The sequence below is a fragment of the Piliocolobus tephrosceles genome, chromosome 20, assembly GCF_002776525.5.
Source record: "Piliocolobus tephrosceles isolate RC106 chromosome 20, ASM277652v3, whole genome shotgun sequence".
Lineage (NCBI taxonomy): Eukaryota > Metazoa > Chordata > Mammalia > Primates > Cercopithecidae > Piliocolobus > Piliocolobus tephrosceles.
This window is the reverse complement of record NC_045453.1, coordinates 35413678-35431186: the sequence shown is the minus strand read 5'-3', so window position 1 is coordinate 35431186 and position 17509 is coordinate 35413678. Positions and strand designations below refer to the sequence as shown.

The 17509-nt window shown below is 60.0% G+C and overlaps 1 protein-coding gene across 6 annotated transcripts in view; it reads right to left on the bottom strand.

Moving 5' to 3' along the window:
- SLCO4A1 (solute carrier organic anion transporter family member 4A1) overlaps positions 1-17509 on the bottom strand; it is a 35150-nt gene that overhangs the window by 5057 nt on the left and 12584 nt on the right. For 2 of the 6 annotated variants that reach the window (XM_023183238.2, XM_023183243.1), the window contains 11 exons: positions 15507-16369; positions 13997-14087; positions 11956-12077; positions 11352-11463; positions 7769-7923; positions 6381-6576; positions 5047-5212; positions 4774-4946; positions 4415-4479; positions 3899-4047; positions 1026-1169 (listed from right to left, as the gene is read on the bottom strand). In XM_023183238.2, coding sequence (XP_023039006.1) covers positions 1026-1169; positions 3899-4047; positions 4415-4479; positions 4774-4946; positions 5047-5212; positions 6381-6576; positions 7769-7923; positions 11352-11463; positions 11956-12077; positions 13997-14087; positions 15507-16369 — 2236 coding nt within the window. The other 4 variants (XM_023183237.2, XM_023183240.2, XM_023183241.2 and 1 more) reach the window with 4 other exon arrangements.

The window sequence follows — 17509 nt, the reverse complement described above, 5'->3', positions numbered from 1 at the left end:
TCCCAAAGTGCTGGGATTACAGGCGTGAGTCACTGCGCCCGGCCCCCCGCTTGCTGTTTTCACCACCACCATCCCAGGGCCCCTCCATCCCATGGGGCAGCTCAAACTGCCTTTTCCTTGGTGCCCGAACCTCCCAGACTTCTCCTGACCTCAGAGCATCACCTGGGGACACTGTGACAGGATGAGGGCCTGTGTCTCCCCTCATTCCCATGGGGCTCTCCCACTGGGGTCTGTGCCACCAGCAGCCCCCAGAGCCGCTCCACAGGCCTTGGGACCACGCGGGCTGCCACCCGTGACCCACCACCCTCCTGGGATGAGGCACGGCTGTCCGAGGGCTTTGCAAACGAGAGAGTCTGTGCTGACTCCCGTGCACCCATGCGCACACACATACACATTTTTGTGTTAACAGCAGTTGCCAGCCACTTCTGTCCTCAGTCCCAACGTGCAAAGACAGAGCTCAAGTCATTCACGGAAGTGTCCGGGGCGGGGAGCCAGGCTTGAAGCCTGAGGCTGAACTGGAGGCGGGAGCCGGTCTCAGTTGGAGCACACAGTCCCAAAGACCATACCAAGGATGGCGAGACCACCAAACTCTGCAAACTCATAGAAATAAAGCACACGGTATTGGGGACACAGGCTTAAATACAAAATATATTTAGATATGCACAGCTTTCGCTGAGGACACACAAGCCTTCCTTGGGTTGCAGGCCCGCACCCTCCCAGTGGGATTCAGCCCCTGCAGAGCTTGCCCTCACGCATACCACACACGATCAGGTATAAAATAATTCTATAAATATGTTCTGATGCAAAATATGTGTCCATAAATATATATTTGTGCAAGTTGCCCCCACCCACTGAAGGGCTGTACAGCTCTGGGGACAGGAGTTCACAGCTGACTTTAAACCACAGGTTAACTAGAAGGTTGCAGGTCAAATGGAAGTTTCCATGTGATTGCATCACCCAGGGGCACCGTTCTGTCATCAAGAAATGCTGAGTGCCTGCCGTGGCCGGGTGGGCGTGGGCGGCGGTCAGATGCTGCTCTGGAGCTGGCTCTCTGTGGCACTGCCGGGCGCCGAGGACTGGCTGGGCAGACAAGTTTCCAGGCCATCTGAAGACTCCGACAGGGGCTTGTATAAACAGCAGGCTGTGGCAAAGAAGAGGACGCCCAGCACCTGGGGAGAGAGGAGCCCACTGGACCTTGTTGGAAGCCCGGCCAGAGTCTCTGGACGCTGGTGGGCCTGTCCCAGTCCTGTCCCTGCCCTAGCCTGCAGCGTCCTCACCAGGCCACGGAAACCCATCCTGCTCTGAGGGTATCTTTCCCGCATAACCGGTTTGTAGCGTCGACACCAACATTGTTAAAGAGGGAAGGAAACGTACCCTTTGACTAAAAACAGGGGCACAGGACTGGGGGGCTTGTCATGGGATGAATGGTGCCAGACAGCTGTGAATGGGACCTTTTTTGGAAATAGGGCCTTTGTAGATGTAATTAAGGATTTGAGATGAGGTCATCCTGGGTCTAAGGTGGGTCCTAAATCCAATGACTGGTGTCCTCATGAGAGAAAGGAGAGGAAGACGAGGCAGGGACAGAGAGAAAGGCCACATGCAGCTGCAGACAGAGCCAGAGCACGGAAGGAGCCAGCCCTGCCTCCACCTTGATTCTGACTTCTGGTGTCAGACCTGTGAATGAGTCTGGTTCTGCTATGTTAGGGCACCCCATTTGCGGTCCTTTGTCGTGGCGGCCACAGGAACCTCACACAGAGCCAGTCGCCGGTCACCACCACAGCCCGGATTCAAGCCCGGGTGCCGCCATCATGGGCAGTTCTTAACCTTCAGGGTCTTGGTTTGTCAACGAGGGGCCGCACCGACTTTGCAGGGTGAGAGGACGATGTGGCAGGAATCCCGCGTGGGCCCCAAAGGCGGCACGGTCCAAGCGCGGATGCTGCCGCAGTGCCATGCAGTCATGTGCCCCCACTACGGTTTCCACACTGGGCCTGGGCCAGAAACGCCCGCTGTGCCTCCCGGAGAGTCAGCCTGGCTGATGGCCCCGAGCCTGCATTCAGGGAGTGAGGCTGCTCTGACGCGGTGCGGGACAAAGTGGAACGCGAGGGTGTTCATAAGGAGACACTGTGCTCCCCCTGCTAAAATTAACATGGAAGCATGTGCTGCCAAGGCCAACACTGACCCCTGGACGCGGCTCCCGCTGGCTGTGCTGAGCCCGCGGGATGGTTACGTGCGGAGGGCTCTCAGCCGGCTGCTCCCGGATAAGGGATGCATCCAACAGAGACACACCCTGGGAACGTACAGCAGCCCCATCATCGCAGACACCGAGACCCCTGTGGATGTGTGAGTCAAGGGTGGTCCTCAGCCCAGCCAAGGAACCACACATTCTCATGAAGGAAGCACCTCCGGCTTCCCGCTGGCAGAGCCGAACGGCAGCGTCAGTGGTCCGGTGCTTCGGGGCCATGGCTGGGTAAATGAGGGTGGCTGGAACACGGCACTTCGGGGCCATGGCTGGGTAAACGAGGGTGGCTGGAACACGGCACTTCAGGGCCATGGCTGGGTAAATAAGGGTGGCTGGAACACGGCACTGTGATATGGTGATGGGGGATGTGGTAACCACACTGGCTAAGTGATTAACAGGTGGTGGCGTGGACAGCCTGGACGCGATGGACAAAGATGATGTCTTATGAAGTCATCTGGTCAATTTCCTGATGCGCACATGCCTTCCAGCCTCCCCAAACATCGCCACTCCCTGAGCAGAGACGCGCCTGACAGTCATCCGTTATTTGATGCCAAAGTGAAAGGCGTATCACACAGGGCTTGGGCCTTAGGATCCAGTGTCCCCAAAGCTCCCTGCAGAATAATTTCTGACCTTCTCTTCTTCCAAAGTTGGACAAAGGGAGAATGCGATCAAGATTTCAGAATGGCGCATGCTTTAAAAGTTATGAACTGTTTGCTTCTGGAATTTCCTATTTAATATATTCAGACTGTGGTTGACCTCGGGTAACTGAAACCGTGGAAAGTAAAACCTCAGATGAGGGGGAAACCGAGGTATATTTCTCTTTAAATTAACCCACTCTGCTTCTCTCCAGGGCCACGCAAGGCCCTGCTCAGACTCGCCTATTCTCTGTTAATCCCAGGGGCAGGTGAACCAGCTGGGTTCCTTCCCTTTCTCTAACCTCCCTCCCGGAAAGCCTGAGGCCAGGGGTTCCTGCAGGATCAACTTTCCTGGGTCCGTCACCCAAGGAAGAGAATGAAGATCCTCTGAACAGCTGGCCCTGGGACTGCATTTTATTTAGAAGGTTTTGTGCTTTATTCTCTAATGGGGGCAAATTCCAAACACAAATACTGTGCTTCCTCCCAGGTAGCATACGCCAGAAGTCACAACAGAGAGTTTGTTAGCTTGAAAAATAAGGGCCAGGCTAAGAGATCCAATGGAATTCAAGGTGCACTGAGCATGGAGAGGCTGCAACCTGCCCGCTGGCCCCCTAGACCAAGGCCTGGGGTGGACCAGCTAATCGAGCCGCTGTAATGGGAGGAGCCGCTTATTTCTGCAAAGCTTTTGGTTAACAGGCACCCCAGGCACACACAAGACCACACTGTGGAGGGGCAGCCCAAAGGCTTTCCCGGGAGGCGGGAAAGGATGCAGCACCTGCACCTGGGCTTTGCGGGAGCTGCTGGGGACCTGGAGAGTGAACCCCAGGGGGAGGCCCTGCAGTCGGCCTGCCTCCCTCCACAACCAGCTCATGAGGAATGGGGGAAGGGCCCCTTCTAGAAACTGGCTGTGAGGACATCTGTGATGTACTAGGCTGTGGTCCAAGCTGCTGAAAGATGGCGGAGTGTCTGGAGCCCCCAGCCACCCTCAGAGCAGACCCTCCGTCCCTCCCCTGGGCCTGCTCACCTTGAACAGGAGCCCCATGATGAGGATGTAGCGGCTCATGGCCGAGTTCTGGTACACCAAGCAGGAGCCCTGCTGGCCACACTGGTCCTGCCACAGCAGACAGGCCTTGTCGATCACCCAGCCGAAGGCGATGGGCCCCGGGATGCCCCCTGTGGAGAGAAGCCCACTCAGCAGCCACACTCCCGGTGGGCAGGGGGCAAGGCAGGGGGTGGGCAGCCAAGAGGCCTGGAATACTGGCCATTGGAGCTCTCAGCGGGTGCAAAGGGGCTTAAATGTTCCTTTCTTTGGAGATTGGGCACTGGGGCTGGGAGTTCCCCATGATCTCCCAGGGAAAGCCTTTGGGTAAATAAATGACGATGGGCCCCTCTAGTGGACAGTCAGGGAATGGAACCCGTCCCAGGCAGGCACAGCCTCCTGCTGGGAAGCACATCCACTTGGTGGTTAGACACCTGCCCATGCCCTCGTGCAGTGAGCACACTGCACAACTGACCATAGCTTCCTCACACCGCACAGTACCTAGTATTCTAACTACAATCCACTGGATTCCCAGGGCAAAGGATCTCTGAGGGTCACGGACACATCTGCAATAGAAAACCGCAGCGTCAGCACCCACAGAAGTGGGGTTGCATGCCAAGTCACCCCCCAGGCCAGCAGCCTCCTGGCCCAGCCCCCAGCCACATCGTCACCTCCCCAAGCGGGAAGCCCCTCCCTCATCAGAGGTCAGAGACAGTGAGGTCTCTCCTGCCACCAGTGACAGGCCCGCTTAGCAGGGGCCTGGGTGTTTCCCGGAGCGCTCCCGTCTCAGGATCTGCAGAGCTCTGCCTCGGGGTGCTGCAAGGAAAGCATTGGACAAGCACACACCCGGCCCCGCTTACCGTAGAGTTGCTGTTAGTGCAGGAATGCTGCTGAGGAATGTAAAGAAAATTACAACGAATATGAAAACCAGAAGGAGGGGCTTTCTCTGACAAGTTGAAGTGCATTTCCCTGCAGTGGCATGGCCAAAACCAGAGGAAAGATTCTGAGGGACACAGCTACAGTCTCGGTACACCTGGGAAGCCCAACAATAGCGCCGATTACAAGGGGAAGGCACGGGGGCCCCTTCCCAGGGTCCAGGGGAGGACGGGGCGGTAGGCAGCGGCCTCACTCACCTTCTGGCCATCCACATTCATCTCAGTGGCTGCAGGGCACCCTGCATGGCACAGCGAGAAGTACATGAGGCCATCTGAGCCACACACAGGGCTGTAGTGCTCCGGCTGGCAGCCGCAGGCAGTGTTGCAGGGTGCCGTTAGGTTCAGGTGGCCTTCGGGCAAGAGGCTGCAGAAGGGGGACAAGCGGATGGTGGGGCCCAGGCCACAGCCATGCTGGAGCCCGGCAGGCACAGGGTCAGCCTTGGGGCTCGAACCTATGCAGCCTGCATTTTGGGTCTGCAAACTTGCCAAGCTTGCACCACCCCCAGCACGCTGGGTACTCACGCTAGGCACTGCCTTCTGGTGATAGAATGGTTTTTCCTTCTCACGCAAAGAAGGTACATCCGTGCCCCCCCCCAGCGCCGTCCGCCTGATGCACAGCCCCTTTCCCTAGTTCGTTTGTTTTTGGACAGGCAACACATTCACACGGATCAAATGCAAATATTAAGAGCAAGCGAGCGCCAGGTACACGAAGGCAGCCTCGCGGCCCCGGCCCCACCCCAGTCCTCAGTTCTCCAGCCACAGGCTGGCCATGTGTTTGCAGGGATCATCTGCACGTACACGCCCCTCGGCGGTCACAAACGTCTGCACTTCTCCCTTGAATCAGGGCACACCGTGCCCATTGTCCAACTCCTTCCTTTCTCCCACTTCACGGTGTGTCTTGGCAGTGGCCCAGGTTGAGCTTCCTCCCTAACCCTAACCCTTGTGGGCGGGGCCTCTGTCATGAGGACAGCATAGTAACCCCGTCCACCCTGATAACTCTTAGGTTGTTTCTGATAATGCCACAATGGCCGCTTTGTGCTTCTTGGTCTTGCACAGCGTCTGTAGGTGCACTCCCGGGGCCCTCAGGGCAGGGCCGAGGTGTAGGCTACCTGCATGTATTTTGGATATTCCCTAATTGCCACCTGACCAGCAGGTCCCCCTCCCACTTCCAGCACATGGCAACGCTGGGAGCACATCCTGGGACACTATGTCACCGACAGGGACCAGCCTCAAGGACCCCAAACACTAGGGCTGCTGTTACATTTGACAGAGCAGAGCTGAGGTCCAGAGGCATATGACTGTCCAGGGGCACAGCTGGGACCCGAGGGCAGACGCTTCTGATGGCTGGCATGGTACCCTTTCACGTGGATGCTGCCAGGTGCCCTGCTGAACGAGTGTTGCCCTTACTGCTGTCCTGCGACGTAGCCCTTTCCAAAAACCACCTCCCCCAAGTGCCGCACCCTTCCTCCTCCAACCAGGGACCACAGGTGCTCAGGGCCCCGACTCGAATCCAGGTGCCACCTGGCCCTCACCTCCCACCGTAGCTGGCTGTGACACCCGCCATGGGCACACCGGGGCAGTGCAGGGAGAAGACGAGGATGCCCAGCAGGCTGACGACGGTGCAGAACACGCAGAACTTGATGACCGCGGAGCCCCGGAGCCTGAGCTTGTTCACAAAGAAGCCACCCAGGAAGGTGCCACCACCGCCTGCTGGCACCACCAGGTACCCTGGGGAGAGGGAGGGACTCAGCCAGGGACTCAGGCAGGAGACCGTGGTGGGAGAGGGCGGCGCATCAGCCGGGTCCACTTTACAGGTGGGGAAACTGAGGCACAGAGGTATCAATTCCTGCCTGCATGGCAGCCCTTGACCCCACACCGGAGCGCTCAGCTGCTGATGGAGTCCTAGGAGGGACCTCTGTCCAGGGCCCGCAGCGAGGACGCCTCAGAGGCCGAAAGATGCAGGGCGTGGGCAGGGCTGGGGGAGGAGGAGAGCCCAGAGTGCTCCAACGTCCGCAGCCCATACCCCCTACCCCAGTGGGAAGCCAATGACTCCTCCAGTGCCCGCCCGGGGCAGCCACACCCCCTCCTGCCCCAGAGGCCTCTGCCGAGTCCCCACAGGCTGTGACAAGGACATTTGTCGAAGCCTGAGTGGCCCCATCAGTACAAAATTGGGATTAGCTGACACCCCTCTTCCGGGCCAAGTGGGGAGGGGAAAGGACGGGAGGGGACAGGTTTGGGGGTACTGGTGGGGAGGCTCTCCAAGGGGCAGTACAGCCGACCTCTAGGGGTCTGCTGAGTGTGGGGGTGTGGGCTTGTGAGGTCAGCCTGGATGGGCCTGTGGGGAAGACAGGGGAGCCCTCATCTGACACCCTCTTCCTATCTAGATGATAGGCCCTGGAAGGGCAGAGCATGGTAGATTGGCCGCGGTGGCCCACGTGCCATGGCCCAGGGTACCTGTAAATGCTGGCAGGAGGAGCAGCTGAGGGGTCCCCACTTTCTGCAGACCTGTCCAGCCTGAGGAGGCCAGCCTGCCTCTGGCACCGAGAAGCCCCCAGCTGCACTGTCCCAGGAGGTCCTGAGGCACCAGCACCTGGCTCACAGAACCACCAGGTCCAAACCCTTCCTGCACCAAGTCACAGAAGCCAAGGCTGGGTAGCGAGTGGACGGAGCCTACCCCGGACCCTTCCACCTGGAAAGCATGTCCCACAAAGAGGGTGGGACTCCACTCCCCCAGGCCTGTGGACAGAGTCCCTCAGCCCCCGTGGCGCTCTCCACACCTGCTCTGGCTGGGAGGAAGGAGGGCGGCACTCGCTGCCGTGTACCCTGTCTGGGTCTTCCTAGAAGATGCCCTCAAGGATTCTTCGCTTCTCTGAGAACTGACACAAAAGCAGAGGACCCCCAAGATCCAGAGTTTTCTCACCAAACAAGGTGGCAGCTTCCGAGGCACTCAGGCTGAACTGGGACTCCAAGAACTTGGGGCTAAACGTGGACATGCCGGTGATGAGTGTGGCCTCAGTGGCCCCAGCCAGGCACAGCAGGATGAACGTGGGGTTCTTCAGGAGGAGCCAGATGGAGCTGGGCAGAGGTGAGGGTGTGGAGAAGAGACCGAGGGTCAGAGTGGGCCAGACCCAGGGTGCGAGGAGCCTGCTGTTCCTGAGGCTGTCACCTCCCCGCTCTGAGCACAAAGGGCCCCCATTCTGACAGGCAGTGGAGTGGGGTACAGGCAGGTGGGGGACACCCACATTTATTCCAGAGAAACCCAGAGGGTGTCAGGCTGAGCCTGTGGCCCACTTGTCTCGAAAGCTGCAGCCCCTGATTAGGGAAAAACCTTATCAGTGGCTTGGCCAGAGCTTCAGCTCAGGTGGGCAGACCCCCCAAGTGACCCAGGACCTGAAAAAGGGAACTGGCTGGGGGAGGCAGAGGCCAAGTCCAGGACTGGAGAGGCCCCGGGATAGGGAACAGAGTCAGTCACCAAGAGATGCAGCCAGTCCTTAATCACCAGACCCCGGGAGAAGTGGGATTGGAATCCTCCATCCAAGGAGGCCCTAGGTGGACCTAGCTGGCTTGGTTTGCACTTGGGGGCCAGAGTCCTCAACCAGGGCGATTCCTTGGTGCCTGCGCCTGGAGCCCTGGGGGGAACGGGGGGAACTGTGGGAACTCTGAGCCCATCTGGCCCTGAGGGCTCAGCCTCAGCCTTTACGTCTGCCTGTTGCAGTCCTGGCTGTGGGGTCTCAGGATGAGGACATGCCCCCCTGGAAGCTGGGAAGGCCTCCAGTCAGGCCTTGCAGTTTCTAGCCCAGGTGGTGGCTGACAACAGTGCGTCGGGGCTCCCCATCCCTGCACACGGGGCCCTGGTGGTGGGTGGATGGGGGTTCTCCCCGTTTTTGTTAGCGTTGGAGGGCTGAGCAGGGCTAACTCCCAACTGCTGCTTAAGCACGCAAGATGCCGAGATGGGAAACATGTCACGTGGCGCAAACCAAGCGAAGCCCTCCTGGCCAGTGCAGTGAGCGAGGCAGAGAAGAGGAACCGCCTGTGCGGAGAGGCTCGGCTCTCTCTGGGGTACACAGGTCACCAGACTGGGCAAAGCTCACATCGTCATCCCAGCTCACAGCTACACCCTGTTCACAGCACGCTCCTGTGCGTGACCTTCTCCCCCACTGAGTGGGGGGCTCTCGGCCTCAGGGTGTTTGAGACGCAGCTATTTCCTATCCCCAGAACTCGTAACACGGACCGGGGGCAGAGACTTTTCCTGAAGCCGTAGGTCATGGCACAATAGCCTCTCACATCAGCCCACAATAATGCAAATTTTCGCAATAAATGACGCACCCACCACACGGGAGGGGCACCAGGCACGTCGCTCTGCTCACACCACAGTGTCGCTGACTTGAACCTCTGCGTCTGCAGCTTAGCGACGTCCTGTCAACCTGTGCTTTCCAGCTTCCCACCAGAGCAGTGCTGGCCTCACATCACCCCCAGCGGCAGGAGGGCGGCTCTTTCCTCCCAGCCACAACTCTGAATGCCTGGAACATTCAAATGCTCTTGTTTGAGGACATGGCCAAATGTAAATGGATTCTGAAGAACTAGGAGCGGGCGACGCAGCCCTGGTTAGCCTGAGCCCCGACAGGTCCACAGGTGCCTTGCAGAGCTGATGTTAGCGACAGAAACCCCACTCCAGCCTCATACTCTGCCTGCTTGGAGGTGTTCGCTGACTCGGACTGACCTCAGCAGCCACGAACACGGTTTTTTGTTCCCTTCCCTGATTAAAATGGGACAGCCCAATTCTTTCAAAATTATTTCCCGACCCGAGGATTCCAAAGCCTTTCCTCCCGGGTAACTTGGGTCCCACGTCTTGAAAAAGGCAAAGATGACTGAGGACAAAGGAGGCCCCAGCCCATACCTCCCCCCATACCTCCCCTCCAGCCAGTCCTGGTGTATGGGGGACAGAGCTGGGGTGGGCACCCTGGGGGAGTCCCTTCCTGGGGCTTTTCCCAGACCTGCCCAGACTCCGGGGTGTGTGGCTGCATTAGGAGCTCATGACTCTCCGAAGTGCTATGCAAACTTCACTTCTTAATCATGGGTTGCTCGGCTGATATTATCACGTTGAATTTGCCCAGAGAATTAGTCATGACTTTAAAAAAAGGAAACATGTCCCACAATTTCTTACCAGCAACTGGTTTAGGGAACTAACCCTGGACATAAGCCTCTTTGTCACCCGATGAACTAAAAGAGCCCCAGGGTTCCCAGGTCCGCACTGGGGCTCACAGCCACACTGGGAACAGGGCGCCTGGCCCTCAGCTCTGAGTCGCTCTGCTGCCAGGTGGGGGAGAGGGTGAGCTGGTGCCTGCACGATGTTCCCAACTCCTGGTGAACGTGGCCCCGGGTCAGCTCAGCCCATGGGGTCACCCTCCTTAGCAGGCAGCTCCCAGCTCCTTTGGAGGTCTATCAGGGCCCTAATGAGCCTCCCCTTCCCATCTTCATCCAGCCCTGCTCCTCTCTGCTATGGACAGCTTGGGGCTTTCAGAGGGGCCACCTTTGGCCCTGATGCCTTCCTCCTGTCCTGGTTGAGGGCAGGCAGTGGGGACGCACCCACCACCCACACCCTCCACCCACTATGGCCAGTGAGACGCAGCCATTCGTGAGCTCAGGGACCTGCTGCTAAAGGGGCACAAGAGTGTCCCTGTGCTACGGCCTCAGAGGCTGAGGACTTGGGTGGTGACCACACTGAGGGCTACCTGTGCCCAGCCCTGGGGAGAGCCCCCTGGGGAAGGCATGATCCCCAGGAGAGACCTGGAGGGCCTGGGCCCCTACATTGTCCCTCTAGGACCCCACCAGCTCAGGACTCCGTGTTCACCCTAGCAGTGTAGTAAGACCGCAAAGCAAGGCTGGACCACACTCAGCAGAAAGAAGGGAAGGCAGCCAAGGCAGACGGCAAAGCAAGCAACCTTCCCAGAGGGTGAGCAGGACACACAGGGTGGAGGGGGAGGTCCTCAGAAACGGAGGGAGGGAGACAGAGGGCAGCATCCCAGAGCCCAGGGAGGGGGGATGGCACAAGTGACACCTGATGAAAGGGAATTGGAGTGTGGGGGGTCACAGTGAGGGAAAGGTCTCAAGTCAAATGCAGCTTCCGTGGGGACCCAGGGACACGCAGGCCATGGGGAGACTTGCTGGTGTGGAAGGATGTGCTCCGTGGCCACTGGAAGCCAGGCGCAGCCCGCAGGAGCCTCCACGCTGTGTGAGTGACGGGTCCCTGGGTGCAGGCCGAGGCCCTGGCCCCGAGTTGGGATTCACCCATGGCTCTGAAGCCGGGTCTGCAGCCCCTGGCCCTGGAGGCTGTAGCTGTTGCTCCTTAATCTCTTTGCCCAGGTCTCAGGGGTTGGTGGGCCACAACGGAGGTTTAGGGCTTCATCCTCATCATGATCCTGGAGGGGTCTCACCGACTCCCCAAGATGGGGGCCCTTGAAGGGTTTGAGGACACTAGGAACCCTCCTGCCCTTGGTCCTTACAGAGGCAGGTCTCTGATGGTTTTCCCGAAGTCCGGGTTGCTCGCCTCCCGGCGGCTGCCGTCCTTCAACTGGTGCATTTCCGCAGCTCTCATGACCGTGTAGCGCTGGGAGCCTGGAAGGGCACAGAGTCAGCTGGGGTTGGGGGCTCCCCACTCCTTTGCCCCTCCCCAGTCTGGGAACGTCATTGTCTGACATCCCTGCAGCCCCAGGGAGGTGGCGCTGGAACAGAAGCCGCAAGAGAATGCTCCACAAGCCGGGCTGGAGGTGTGGGAGAGCTGGGGCCCCAAGTGGGGCTGGGGGAAGGAAGGGACGGAGGCCCTGCCCCGACTGGGACACAAGCCTGTTCTGTGGCTTGAGGGGGAGAAGCCGCTGGGGCAGAGGGGAGGCCACAGGACAGGACGGACACACAACCTGCCTTGTGCCACAGCCAGGAGGCATCTTTCCACTCAGATGGGAAGACGCAGATCAAAGACTGAGAATGAGGGTGTGCCGCAGACTTGATCGTGGTGGGGAAACAACAGCAGAGGAAATGGGGTGCCCCCTTCACAAAGACTAAGGGACAACCCCCCGGATGTGAAGGCCGGGCTGGGGATGGGGAACCCACCTGGCAGCTGCCGAGGGTAACCAAGGATGGGAACGGCGGTGAAGAAGGCAGCAGCCCCGGAGCCCAGGAAGCCGACCCACCAGGCACCGACCCACAGCGGGCTCTCGGTAGTCAGCTCTGTCCTGTGGAAGAGGACGGGTCAGCGTGCAGCCCAAATACTGGGGGGGGGGGGGGCCGGCCCCTCCTCCGGGCAGACCTCCAGGGTCTGTCTGCACACTGGTCAACACAGGCCCCTGGCGCCACTGGCCACAGGTCCTGTCCCTTCCTTGCAGACTAAAGCAAACACCACCTTGGCTTAGCTGTCTAAGACAGATGGCTCCATGCCTTGGCCCACGCTCCAGGTCTGGAGATGCCACCTGTGGCCTGGTCCTGAGACCACGGTGGGTTTGGGCGCTAGGAGGGGCAGGCTCTCCAGGCAACAGCGGGCCGAGGCATCCCTCCCCATAGCAGAGGGCGACAGATGGGGTTCCCAGGGATGCCAGAGGGCTCAGCTGGAGTTTACCGAGAGCTCCCCACAAAGGGACTGTTGCGCACGCGGCAATTTGCACATAAGTGCATTTTTTTTTTTTTTTTGAGGCGGAGTCTTGCTCTGTCGCCCAGGATGGAGTGCAGTGGCCGGATCTCAGCTCACTGCAAGCTCCGCCTCCCGGATTTACGCCATTCTCCTGCCTCAGTCTCCCGAGTAGCTGGGACTACAGGCGCCCGCCACCTCGCCCGGCTAGTTTTTGTATTTTTAGTAGAGACGGGGTTTCACCATGTTAGCCAGGATGGTCTCGATCTCCTGACCTCGTGATCCGCCCATCTCGGCCTCCCAAAGTGCTGGGATTACAGGCTTGAGCCACTGTGCCCGGCCTATAAGTGCACTTTCAAATGAAAAGGTGAAAGGAAAAGAATCACGGGCTGAGGCGGCCGTGCGAGTAGGAGAAGCCCACCCAAGCTCTGGGCTTCCAGGGATGAGTCTCCACAGTGAGAGGGAGGTGGGAGGGCAAAAGGCCAGCAAAGGCCGGGAGCAGAGTCGCAGAGACAGGACATAGGGAGCGCCAACACCTTGCAAGGCTGCAGCCAGGCGGCACCGGCTTGTTCTAGCAGGGAAACGCTGACACCGCACAGGGCCAGACCCCGCTCTGCCTCCTCACTTTGTGCAAAGTGGGCCCAGATCCCAGAGCCAGATGGGGCAGAGAGACTGAGAAGCATCCAGACCCAGGACACGAGCCCCAAACCTACCTCCAGGCTCTGCCTAGAACGCACACGATTGACCCCACACTATCAACCCGAGACCAGAGGGGCTTTTGTAAGAGGCCAGAGTGCTAGAGACCTCCAGGAGAGGCACCATCTGCAGAAAGAGTCCCAGGGTGCAGCGGTGCCCACACCACGTCACAGTCGACCTCGGAAACTTCACAAGTGCAGGCTGGGCACAGGACGAACGGGGGACCCTGCGCCCACAGAGCCCTGACAGGTCAGCAAGGACGTGCTTTCTCCTCTCCCTCCCCTTCTCCCTCTGTCTCTCTCTGCCACTGTCTGTCTTCTTTCTCTGTATCTCTCTTTCTCTCTGCATCTCCATCTCTGTGTCTGTCTCTTGGTCTAGTCTCTGTCTGTGTCATTCCCGCTGTCTCTCTCTGCGTCTTCCTCCACCCCCACTTGCTTTCTCCTGCTTACATTTACAGAAACTAGCGTCACACACAAGATACAAAGAAAGGAAAAGAAACAAGAGAATCTCAGTTCCATTAGGGAACTAGTGGCCGGGGCTCGCTGGACTTTGCAAGCGCTTGGGCCTTGGGCACTGTCCGTCTGCCTCGCCCCCTGCCCTGGGGCGGACTCCCAAGGCCCCCAAGATCCCCTGAGTCCAACAGAGCCAAGGCCAGCCTTGACTCTCTCCAGCCCAGGGGCCCCAGCACCGGCACCACGCCCGGCCTGACTCAGAGTGGGCCCTGCTGGCTCCGAACCCCCTTCCAGAGACACGTGGGTCTCTCCAGCACAGGCAGTTTGGTGGGCTCCCGTGGGTGTGGCCCTGCAGCAGGCAGCAGGGTGTGTGGCCACTCACCGTCGGCCCACTTCCGTGTAGATGTTCAGCAGGGCACCTCCGATCAGGTAGCCAGCAGCGGGGCCCAGGATGGCTGCGGTGTAGAAGATGGCTGCAAGACAGGCTGAGGCATCAGGGCCGCTGTGCACCACCCCGGGGCTGCGGAGGCCCATGTGGGGCTCTGTGCCTGAGAGAAGCCCTGCACCCACCGTTCTGCATCTCTGGCCCACTCCCCTCTGGGCCTGACGTGGGTCAGCATCAACTTTAAAAAGCCTCCTCAAAGCCAAGCGCACTGTTGTCTTTCCCTTACAATAGGGCAAAGGTCCTCGAAGCCTGCTTGGGCAGGACGTCCAAGTAGCCGCACAGACTGACGCTGGCAGGAATTAGGGGCCCAGGGTGGGGAAAGGGACCAGAGAGGCCTGAGCCCCTCTGCCCAGCCACGCTCATGCCCCCATAGGCTGGGATTTGAAAGGATCAGGATGGTGGGACGACCCTCACTGGAGTGAGGTGATCAACGCCCGCCTTGGTTCTTGGGATGAGCAGAGCTCAAAGAGGACATGAGGAGGCTGAGGTCGCTGCAGAGTCCGGCTGGGGCCAGCTGCTCCTCTTGACCATCCCTACGATGTCCTACCCAGGAGAGGAAAGCCAGGCAGGGGACACTGAGAAGTGGGGTCGGGCGGGCCATGCACAGGGTCAAATTGGCCCTGTTGGACAGGCCATGGGGCTTCCCTACGTCTCAACAAACAGGAGCCAGAAGCCAGTGAGGGGCCCAGGGCTGCCCCAGGGCAGTGAGCTCAGCTGCCTGGCATAGGGTTGTGACACAGATCTTTACTCTCAGGCGGCTGTGAAGCAGCCACGAGCTGCTTCATGTTACTTTTCCCCTCAAAGTTCTGACTCTCCGGATTTGCTCGGTCTCTTCCACACCCTTATGTGGCTGCCAGAGCAGACATGGTGCTCACAGGCGGCATGGGTGTGGTCTCAGGGCTCTGTCCTTCCACCTCTGTGTGGCTGATGGCGCCAATACGGTGCTTTCAGGGAGACATGGGTGTGGCCTCCAGGCTCTGTCCCTCGTCACTTATCCCACATGAAACTCCTTCCCAGGCAAGTGCCAGGTTCCCAGCTGGAGCATGAGGTCTGCCACCACTGGACCTGGTGCCACCCAGCGCCTGGTGACTCTGTGCCCCATTCCAGCACACCCGGCATGGGGGTGGCTCAAAGCCCTGCCTGCCTTGTCTCAAGAGTCTCCTGGCAAGGTGGGCTGGACACTATGCAGGGGTTGCACTGAGACTCCTGGGCACAGTGGCCTGGAACCCTCAGCAGGGTCCGCACGAGAAAGCCGTAGTCCCTTATGTCAGCTTTGGGCCTCAGGCCTGACTCCCCTCCCCTACCACCTCTCGCAGCAGCCCCGGGACCATGCAGACAAGGGGCACACGAAGGCAGGGGGCGGGGCTGGCTCCGCCAGTCACCCTCATTCCTGCAACACTACCCTCCACCCTCCCTGCCCCGTGCTTACCCCCCCAGCCCCACTCACCAATGTAGACGGGCGAGTAGCTGGACTTGACATTCTCGTCCAGGTAGGTGACACCCAGCGTGTAGAGGGGGGTGGCGCCCACGCCATGCAGGAACTGGCCCAGCATGAAGACCAGCTGGTAGCGGTGCAGGCCCGAGGTGCGGTCCGCACACGCTGCGCTGGGGTTGGCAGGGCACGTCCTGACGCCCGTGTCCGCCTCCACCTCGTAGCGGCCAGCTGTGAAGTGGGGCAGGGCGAACACCAGTGACCCCGTGCCCATGACCAGCACGCCCCAGCCCAGCCAGCGCGGCTTGTGCCCTGAGCCCCCGAAGTAGCTCACGAAGGTGAGGCAGAGGCAGGCGGCGATGTCGTAGGAGCTGGCGATGAGGCCGCTCTGGTAGCTGTGCAGGTCGTAGCGACGCTCCAGGGAGGTGATGACCGTGTTGATGAAGCCGTTCACGGTCATCCCCTGCAGGAATGCGGCCACGCACAGAAAGAACAGGATGCCCTTGGGCGTGTTGAGGACCTGCAGGCACGGGGGTGCGAAGGCCCACCAGCCGCACGCCACGCTCTGCCCGGCCGAGACGTACCGCACCTGGTGGGTCCCCTGGGCACCACGCTTCTCGGCCCAGGGCTGGCAGAGGGGCTGTTTGCTGGTGTCCAGGGGACTATGGGCAGCGGAGCGCAGGGAGCCGGGGCTCAGGGGCGTGCCGTGGTCAAGCCCGTTTTCCATGGCTGAATTGGGGCCGGGAAAGGTGAGCGGCTTGTCCCCCAGTGGGTGCAGGGGCATCTCTGTGCCTCCGCCTGGTGACCTCGAGGCTTCAGCCACAGTGTGAGTGGCCTCCGTGGGAGTGGCCAAGTGGTATCCAAGGGGCTGGTGTGTCCTGTGAGAAGAATGTCTGGTTAGCAAGCTCACGTCTCTCCACGGATACAGCACGACCAGGCGGGAACATTCCAGCACACCCATCACGGGGGTGGCTCAAAGCTCTGCCTGCCTTGTCTCAAGAGTCTCCCAAATCCAGGGTGGCGTCTGGCCAAACCCACACTCAGGCACTGTCTCCCAGCCGCAGTTCCGCTGCGGGAAGGGGGGGCTGTGCCCTGCCTGCTCACAGGGGCTCGGTTCCTGCCCTTTCTAGAACTGTTGGAAGGAGAAGCTGCCGCTTCAGCAGTGTGGCGTCGGGGCTGTGAAGAAGGCAGGGCCTACCGAGACGGGGCCACAAAGTGGAGAGTGGAGCTGAGACACAGAGGCCGAGTCAGACACTGGGGTCCCAGGTCACCCGACCTGCATCCCGCCCTGCCCCCACTCGCTGTGTCAGCCATGTCCCCTGCCATTTGCAGCCGAGTGGCCCGGATGAATTCCACAGGGGGTCTCCACGTTGGTCCTGGAGCCTGACCTTGTTCATCCTTAAATTCATGCCCTGGCAGCTTTCTGTACCCTTTGGCGTGAGAAAGGAGCTCCTCTTGGTGCAGTTTGGGAGGTGCAGGAATGAGCTGGAAACGGCCTCCCGGACCCCGTGTGCCCCCAGCACTGGAGACGCCCCCAGCCGCCAAGTTCTGGCCGGTGCTGGGTCGGCCTTGGTCTGCGGCAGCTGGCATCACTGCCTATGGCTAACAGGAGCTGCAATCGGCAGCCATGTGAACCAGTGACCAGGAAAACGTGTCTACGTGCCACCTTCCTTCTGAACCCTGCACTGCCCCTGCCCCGTCGCCCTCACCAGCCCCATTTCCCACCATCCCGAGGCTCCGCAGGGCGCCTCCTCACTCCCCACACCAATATCCCGGATAAACAGGTCCCCACCACTGCCCAAGGCCTTCTGGGAAACCCAAGTGGCTGCAGCCTTGCTGCATCTTAAGGGGTTTCCCCACCAGAAATAAACTGGCTGCTGTGATACGGAACACCTGTGCTGCCCCCAGCCTGGGAGGGTCCTTCCTGGGGATGCTGTGATACGGAACACCTGTGCTGCCCCCAGCCTGGGAGGGTCCTTCCTGGGGATGCTGTGATACGGAACACCTGTGCTGCCCTG